This window comes from Silene latifolia, chromosome 3 (genome assembly GCF_048544455.1).
Source record: "Silene latifolia isolate original U9 population chromosome 3, ASM4854445v1, whole genome shotgun sequence".
Lineage (NCBI taxonomy): Eukaryota > Viridiplantae > Streptophyta > Magnoliopsida > Caryophyllales > Caryophyllaceae > Silene > Silene latifolia.
This window is the reverse complement of record NC_133528.1, coordinates 3,282,591-3,291,575: the sequence shown is the minus strand read 5'-3', so window position 1 is coordinate 3,291,575 and position 8,985 is coordinate 3,282,591. Positions and strand designations below refer to the sequence as shown.

The 8,985-nt window shown below is 34.8% G+C and overlaps 1 protein-coding gene and 1 long non-coding RNA gene across 2 annotated transcripts; one reads left to right on the top strand and one right to left on the bottom strand.

Annotated features, from left to right (window-relative positions):
• Positions 1 to 1,413: 1,413 nt before the first annotated feature.
• Positions 1,414 to 6,274, top strand: LOC141646771 (uncharacterized). Its single transcript, XM_074454713.1, has 2 exons — positions 1,414 to 2,693; positions 4,845 to 6,274. The coding sequence occupies exons 1-2, from the start codon at positions 1,594 to 1,596 to the stop codon at positions 5,986 to 5,988; spliced, it is 2,244 nt and encodes a 747-aa protein (XP_074310814.1). The 5' UTR covers positions 1,414 to 1,593; the 3' UTR covers positions 5,989 to 6,274.
• Positions 6,275 to 6,410: 136 nt separating this feature from the next.
• On the bottom strand, positions 6,411 to 8,533 carry LOC141645814 (uncharacterized). Its single transcript, XR_012545175.1, has 3 exons — positions 8,234 to 8,533; positions 7,672 to 7,718; positions 6,411 to 7,111 (listed from the first exon to the last, which is right to left on the bottom strand). It is a non-coding gene; the product is annotated as an uncharacterized LOC141645814 (long non-coding RNA).
• Positions 8,534 to 8,985: the final 452 nt, after the last annotated feature.

Sequence of the window (8,985 nt, the reverse complement as noted above, 5' to 3'; positions counted from 1 at the left end):
CCAAATCATCATCCACATCAGCCTATTAACGGAGAATTTAACGTTTAACTCAACTTACTTTACGGTTTAGAATCATTTTTTAACTTCAGGGGTATAAGAGATACATCCGAGATAAGGAGGGGTATAAAATAGAAATAGAAAAAGCACGAAAATACACAGGAGAAAAACCCAATAAAAATAAATTAAAAATGATATAAAACCATATACTATAAACTTGCTAAATCTTTTATTAATGTCATTATTAATTACAAAATTACTTGTCAAACTATATAGTGATACTCCCTCCGGTTTGCTGTTTTCTTCCCATTTCATTATAATACTCCTCACATATATTAGAAAAACGGGAAGAAAATTAAAAGTCAGAGGGAGTATTATATTATTATTAGCTTCGCAAAAAAAAAAAATCATTAAAATAATTTGTGAAAAATTATAAAATGAAATCATTTCCTTTGTTGTACAAAAAATAATTATCATTAGAATCCACATTTCGTAAATTTTACTCAATCCTCTTGATTAGTATCCGGTTCATGTTTTCTCTCATATAATGAGATGTCAATTTAAAATCTAAGTAATAGACCAAAATAATAAAACTCTATAAGTAACGCACAAATATTACTATACAACCAGTTGTATAATGAGCATTGTACAACCCTATACATTAATCAGAGCTTATGTGTAATTTTTCTGAGTTTTGTAAGAGTTTTATTTTTTTTTATGTTTAAGTGTGTGAGTTCAAAAACTTTACAGCATAGCTCATATTATTTTAAACAAAACTCGAAAACTTTAGTACACAGCTCAGATTCTACATCATACAACTGCATACAACATGTTGTATAATCTACTCATTGTAAATAACGTGCATGTGTAGGCATTGTCTTTTTATTCTTTTACTCTTTCGGTCTAATTCATTTGTTTAATTTTGATTAAAATAACCATTACATTAATTACTACGGCGTAATATTTTTCAATTTCCTAATTCCTAATTCTTTTTTACCTTTTTTTTTAGCAAAATCGATATCAAGATTAAAATACTAATTCATTTGTCTAATTCTTTTTTTATCTTTTCACAGTCGATATCAAGATTAAAAAAACTCCACCAGAAAATCAAGATTACAAAACTAATAACCGTTTTACAACACACAAATTCTCGTTATAGACGGGAGATAGATATCCGTTTATAGTTATAAACAGGTCAAATATCCACCCACCTCAAGCATAAGACAAGCAACAAGTTGCATGATGAGGCCTAAAAATATCATTACTTTAAACATATTTAACTCGTATTTCACTTTATACGGATATATCCGTTTATAGTGAGACTAACCGTTTACAAAATATGTTTGGGCCATCAAAAGGATGAATGGGTTATAGGCTTATAGCCCACTGTGGACAAACCCTAGGGTTTAGTTTACTACCATCTCTAAGACATAGCAAGAGGCCGCAACTTCTTACCAACCACAATCCCAAATATTTACCCCCAAAAAATTCAAAATCCAATCTTTACCCAAATTCCAACTTAAATACTATTGCAATTCTACAATTTGTCAATTTTACGCTTAAATTTGTTTATTTCACATAATCATTACCAAAAACATGGATAATCAAATCATGGCGGAAGACGAAAAATACAATCTACCATCCATAGATGAATCACCATGGTTATTAGGTACTCATGAAAACAAAAATTCAAAACTTGAGAAACAAACTTTCTTCACAATCAATAACAATACTTCCTATGTCAAAAAAATTGTTGAATTACATGGAAAATCAATTGTTGCGTCTGTTTTGGGTTGGTTAATTTTACGCGACCGCGTAAATTCAACAATTTACTCTCTTTGGAACCCAATTACTCGTAATTCAATCATTCTCCCTGATTTACCTGATTTACCTGCTGAAACAGAACCTGAAACTTACATTTTCACTTCACCGCCGTTTACTGATCAATGTGTTCTTTTACTGTTCTGTAAAGGATTCGTCCTTTTTTGTAACCCTATGAAGGATGACTGTAATTGGATTAAACAACGTCTTGAACACGAAGGCGAAATTGTGAAAATATCTCGAGCTGCTGTTGTTAATGGAGATATTTACGCGTACGCTGATTTGTTCGATGATAATGATGATAACGATCATGGATGTTTCCATACAGTCTTTGCTCGTTTAACAATGGCAGTTGGTAGTGACGTCAGCTTGAATAATTCTGTTAATTCTGTTAATTTTGATGGTAGTGACGTCAGTAGTGACGCCAGCTTGAATAATTCTGTTAATTTCGAAGCGTTGAGTGTAGAATGTCCGAGTTCAAGGATAGTATACAAGATGTTTCATAGAAGACCGCATTTTTTAGTTGAAGCTTGTGGAAATTTGTATGGCGTAAGTATAATACCGAGGCAGTTACTGAATACTGACGGTTATGATATTTTGAAGGTATTTGTTTGGAGATTTGATTTGTCGGAAATGGATTGGGTTCAGGTCGAGTCATTAGGAGATTATGCGATTTTATTAGGTGATAATTGTTGTACTTGGTGTCCGGCTCGTGGTCGGATTGAAGGGAATTGTGTTTATATGGTTAATTTAGCGAGTGATACTATTCATCAATACCGGTTACAAGATATTAGTTACGGGTTTTTATCGTCTCATGATAATTTCCAGAGTTTTTCTGATGGTCCGGTTTGGTTCATGCCTTATAATCCTACAAGGTTAGCTCCAATTGAACTCCGTATTATTGTTACTGTATTAGTTGTTACAAATTGTAGTATGAGACGGTTTTACTTGCTTCTTTTATATACAGTGTAAGGGGAAAAACTGATTATACCAATTCAATCCTATGAATTATAATTAAGATTGATAGCAACTCTAAATTCGATTAAAGAACTTATCTTTACGTGTTATTTTATGTCGATTACTCCCTCTGTCCCGGTCATTTGTTATTCTATTACATTTTTGGGTGTCTGAGTCAATTGTTGTACTTTCTATTTTAGGAATGAATTTGATGAGCAATTTGATCATTCACGGTCAATTTGTGGCACTTGTCATCTAGTAATTGGCTCCCTACTCTTTCTTTGGTCTTTGTGCCAAAACCAAAGGATAATAGTTGACGGGGACGGAGGGAGTAGTTGTTACTTGTTACAAATTCTGGTTCAAGATGGTTTTACTTGCTTCTTTTATGTAAGGGAAAAGGAATGCAATGTAAAATTTGGAACTGAAAAACGGATTCTACCAATTAAATCCTTAGAATTATAATTAAGATTGATAGCGACTCTAAATTCGATTAAAGAACTTATCTTTACGTGTTATTTTATGTCGATTACTCCCTCTGTCCGGTCATTTGTTGTTCTATTACATTCTTGGGTGTCTCAGTCAATTATTGTGCTTTCTATACTAAAAATGAACTTAATAAGCAATTTGATCATTCATGCTCTATTTGTGCCACTTGTCATTTAGTAATTGACTCCCTCCTCCTTCCTCGTCTCTATGCCAAAACCAAAGGATAATAATTGACCGGGACGGAGGGAGTAGTTGGTACAAATTCTGGTTCAAGATGGTTTTACTTGCTTCTTTTATATACAGTGTAAGGGGAAAGGAATGTAATGAAAAATTTGGAACGGAAAAACTGATTTATGCCACTTAAATGCTATGAATTATAAATAAGATTGATAGGGACTCTAAATTCGGATTAAAGAACTTATCTTTACGTGTTATTTTATGTCGAAAAAGAAGTTTACAGGATTGGAAATTAGCATAAGAAAATTACGAGTTAAACTAGTTGATATGTGAACATTCATAGCATAATGAACTGGAAAAACTTTGAGAATGAACTCCGTATTATTGTTACAGTATTACTCGAGTCAATTGTCGTTCTTTCTATTTTGAGAATGAACTTAATAAGCAATTTGATCATTCATGTTCAATTTGTGGCACTTGTCATCTAGTAATTGGCTCCCTCCTCTTTCATTGGTCTTTGTGTCAAAACCAAAGGATAATAATTGACCGGGACGGAGGGAGTAGTTGTTGTTACAAATTCTGGTTCAAGATGGTATTACTTGCTTCTTTTATATACAGTGTAAGGGGAAAGTAATGTAATGTAAACTTTGGAACGGAAAAACTGATTATATCAATTAAATCCTATGCTGAAAAGTGCTGCAGTTATGGGTCTCTACTACTCGGTTTGGATGGCACGTAATTCTTGCAGAATGGACATGTATTTCCCCGTCCTGAACATGTTATACATTTGTATTAGGGAGGATATTAAATTGAGGCTTAGTATGAATTTTGTAGGTCAAATGCAATATAAGTTGTTGGAATGCTGTAAAGAGAAAGGACTGCATTAGTGTCATGTAGCATGATATGCTAGGTTAGGTCTTCTCTGAATTTGCTGAAATGGTTGTAATGGTGCTCTTTTGATCGTTTATTAATATATTCTCACAGTTCCACCAAAAAAAAAAAGATTGATAGCGACTCTAAATTCGATTAAAGAACTTATCTTTACGTGTTATTTTATGTCGATTACTCTCTTTGTCCCGGTCATTTGTTGTCCTATTCCAATCCTATGAATTTGATGAGCAATTTGATCATTTACACTCAATTTGGTCCACTTGGCTTATCATTTAGTAATTGGCTCCGTCCTCTTTCCTTGGTATTTGTGCCAAAACCAAAGGACAACAATTGATGGGGATGGGGATGGGGATGGGGACAGAGGGAGTGCATAATTTAGCTGGTGCAAAAAGAGTCGTAAAGGCAGTGTACAGGATTCGAAATTAGCGTAATATTACGAGTTAAACTAGTTGATTTGTGAACATTCATAGCATAATGAATTGGAAAAACTTCATCTTCTGGAATGCAATTGACAGGTTACCATCCTTGGAGAAGACTATCGCGGAAAGGATTCAGGATACTCATGTTATCGAGAACAGTAAGCATGTTGAAGAGTTGGAAACAATGAACAGAGAGATTCCAAAATCATTGCTCTTGCAACTTCCTTTGGATGTAATAACATTAATAGCAGATCGTCTGCATTGGTTTGATTGCATGAATCTCCGTGCCACCTGCAAGAAATTTCTTTCGAAAATCCCTAAACCTAAATGGAAAGCCAATAGTTCATTACCTCTATTCATGTTCCTCAAGAGTAGTGATGGCATATGTGAACTGTGGGATCCATGCTATCAAAATAATGGCTCTGTCATCAAGAAATTACCTTATTCCACCTCAGTAGTATCCACAATCGAGTTTTCCAAAGATGGGTGGCTGATGTTGCGTTCCCACGAGGGATGCTATTTACAGTACATGAATCTGTTTACGGGGGAGAGTGGTGAATATCCGACTGAATCCTTGGCTCCCGGCCATTCTAGTTTTGTATTTTCGTCCTCTCCTACTTCTCCCGATTGTTTAACCATTGGAATTTCTGGTATTGGTCATCACGCTCATGTCACAATCAGCCTTCTCCGAGCTAAAGAAGACCAATGGTTTACAGTGGGTTTTGAGATTGAAGGAAGCGTGGATTTTCAAAGTCACTATAATTCGAGCCCCAAATATTTTGATGGTTCATTCCATTTTCTAGACGAGAATGGAAATCTCGGCATTTTGAAAATGGAGAATGATGGTTGTAGTTGGGAAGTTTACAAGGGTCCGCCACAAGAAGACGAAGATACAAATCGTAGTGAGTGCTATGTAGCCGATCTTAATGGACAGCCGATTTATGTTTTTATTGAAGATGTTGGGTGCAAGATTGAACTGTATACATTTGATAAGAATGAAGAGGTTTGGGTTGAAGTCAAATCTCTAGGAGATTTCATGTTATTTGTCAGTTCGGCATCGTCATTTTCAGTAGCAGCCAAGGATAGCAGCATGAGAAATCGGATTTATCTGCCTAAACGTATTGGAAATGAAATGGTCTTTTATTCACTCGACACTGGCAAGTATCATACTCCAAGCAGCAAGGAGTCTTATGAGAATTACCATGGCATGATCTCACAATCATTTTCTTGTTGGGTTTAATTTTTTATAGTACTTGAAGTTTTTACAAACCATCTATGGAGGCTGTATTGTCTTGTAACCTGAATTAGCTTTTTCAAGCTGTGTTTGTTTGGTGCCAGCATTCTGTGGTTTCTGAATTTTATTTTTAGTTCTCGGTTTAAATTGTAAACTATTGCATGAGGCGGTCTCTCACCATGGTCTTTATGGAGGCTGTTGTTTGATATAAGAGGCTTGCTTATTGTCTTGTAATCCGAATTTGCTTTTTAAGCCCTGTTTGTTTGATGCCAGCATGCATTCTGTTTCTGAATTTTCTTTTTGTTCTCGGTTTTGTAAGACAATGCATCATGTATTGGATTAACGAGTTACAAGCTATCGTATGAGTCGGTCTCATCATGTTGTGTCAACAATCAGCTACAAAAAATAAGTAATAAAGGAGGCAAAAATGTTATAAGATGATTACTATTAAAAAATGGAAATTGTGATATTTTACAGGACGAACTGTCAAATACGTAACATTTAATAAATTTTGTACAATCTATTAGTCTTATAGCAACATGTTTAGATCAGAGAGGTCATCCATTGGTATTTGTAAACCCCCAACGCCATCATCGTCTTGGAAATCCTCAATCTCGTTGAAGTTTAATCGACTTCTCAAATCTTGATGCCCTTTGGATTCATAGGCTAAATTTACGTCTTTGACTGATTCTAGCTCGCTCAAAGGAAAGCTGCTGAAACCCACAGCATCATTGCATTCTTTTGATGAACCTAGAATGTTTTCAGGGGGATTGGTAAAGTTAGATACCAAATCATCAAGTAGAAATTCCTTCTTCTTGCCTCTATTCCATATAGGTTCATTTTTCTGCAAAACCATGGTCAGGTTGGGAAAGAGGCTCAAAATCATCAAACGGACTTCTCTCGGACTTAACGTTTTGGAAAACAAGCTGTTCAGAAGCAGGAAGGTAAGTCCTACATTGTTGCTGGATACAGCAAAAAGTACATCTCGGAGTCCCGCCTCACTGGAACAACTTTATCCTAAATCTATATCTCTGACAGACCTTGACAATGTTCGTATAACAAATGGCAAGGCCACAGGTTTGAAGACCTTACTAATCCAAAATCTAACAGCATAATTTCCGCGAGTTGCCTGAAACATAAACAAGCCTCATTGTCATTACACTGCACTAAGGTAGTAACAAACATTGACTGAGTAACAACTAACAAGCACATCAGTAATAACTACTGTAATTAGTAACAGAATAAAAAATGCCAGTAAGCTTCACACAGCAGCAACCACCCCGCCAAAAAAAAAGGGAATTCAGATTATAATAGTAAATTTACGGCTAAACTATGTATCACACTATCACCTAAGCCAAAAGGTGAATATCCTTCGCACTTTCCGAATTATCAAAAAATGCTCCAACTTTCTAAACCATCCATTCATAAGGTTGTAACAATGTATTTAAGAATAACTGGGAATTGTCAAGTTATTGCAGTCTTGTAGTTAAGTGAACAATTATGGCCATGACCCTTCTAAATTCGCAGAATGCGAGTCTGCGACAGCATTCACCAGCTCAAATGGAAGCACGGTGCATAGCATCGACACCAAAGCACAAAAAAGTACCAGAAGCTTTCTATAGACCAGTCCCTACAAAATATTGATACATCAATTTAACAAAGCTTTCGAGCTACTTCCTATCCCACAACCTTCAGCAACACGAACAAAGGCTCCAACAGCAACGTGCCAGCGTCCCCTTAAAACAAAACATACAAAGTTTTAGACTTTTAGTTAATTATTTACTTAGAAGTTACTCCCTCCGTCCCAATCATAAATTGTTTACCTTTGATTAAAACACGATCGCAATGAATACAAAAGGTAAACAAATAACTGAGACGGAAAGAATACTTTGTTTCCTGCATTACTAGTGCAGCAACCACCACCACTGCAACCTTCAAATCGCAAAATTACGAAATTTCTTATTCAAATATACAAAAATTACGACGCAATTACCACACATAACTTCAAGCATTCATAAGATGGAAAAATTGCAAAATTAGGGTTTCAAAATTGAGAGCAAATTCATACAAATCAACATAAATAAATAGATAAACGGATTTAACTCCAATCAAGAGCCAACTAAATATTGAATTATAAAGGTTCAAACATAGAAAAATTGAAAAAATTAGGGTTTCAAAATTAGAGGAATAAACGATTAAGGTAAATTACATAAAAATGAGAGAAATAGCGGAGCGAAGATGATGAACTTACAGTGATTTCTGCGGATATAATCGGGAAATTAAATCAGTGAATGAAGAAAATTATCGCAAATTTTGGCGGGAAATTCTGGATTTTGAGGGAAATTAGCTATGAACAATTCACATTTCGATGAAATAACCCGTTTGTAAATCCGGATCCGAAATACGGTTTGACTTAAGATTCAAATTCTTCTTACCAAGTACACATAGTTAATTGCAACCGAACCGTTTATGAATAATCCGGTAATGTTAATTAGACTGGTGGTGGTTTGGTGGACATTTTGGCTCCTTGGTGAAGGATACCTTGGTTACATATCGGGCTTTACGGTTTACCTTGTGATATTTAATCTTTTTTAGTTTTATTAAATGTACATTAATATTTTATTCTGTGTGACTTTTGTAACTTCATAACTTGTACGGCTACATAAAAGCAGGGGCGGATCCAGGAATGAAAAGTACGTTGGGCTAGGCCAAAATTGGTGGTCGTTAGTCATATGGAGTCGTAAGCTTGTGCGTAAAAATATATGAGTAAAATATATACTCGTACTATCGTATAGTCTTTTACAATGCAATTCATTTTTCTATTAATTTAACAACGTATTCACATTTTGTAATGCGACGAATAATTTAATTACACAAATTATAGAGTAAGACTGTCTCATATTATAGCTAGGATGGTCTATGTTTATAGGAAAACTATTCATTTAATGCTAATAAATGAGTGATGTTTTTATATATGCGATTGTCTCATAGTATAAGATCGTC

Excerpts from the sequence above, each read along its gene's own strand:
- LOC141646771 (XM_074454713.1), top strand. The coding sequence starts at position 1,594 with ATGGATAATCAAATCATGGCGGAAGACGAAAAATACAATCTACCATCC. Across the intron at positions 2,694-4,844 it reads ATGCCTTATAATCCTACAAG|GTTACCATCCTTGGAGAAGA; the intron begins GTTAGCTCCAAT and ends TGCAATTGACAG.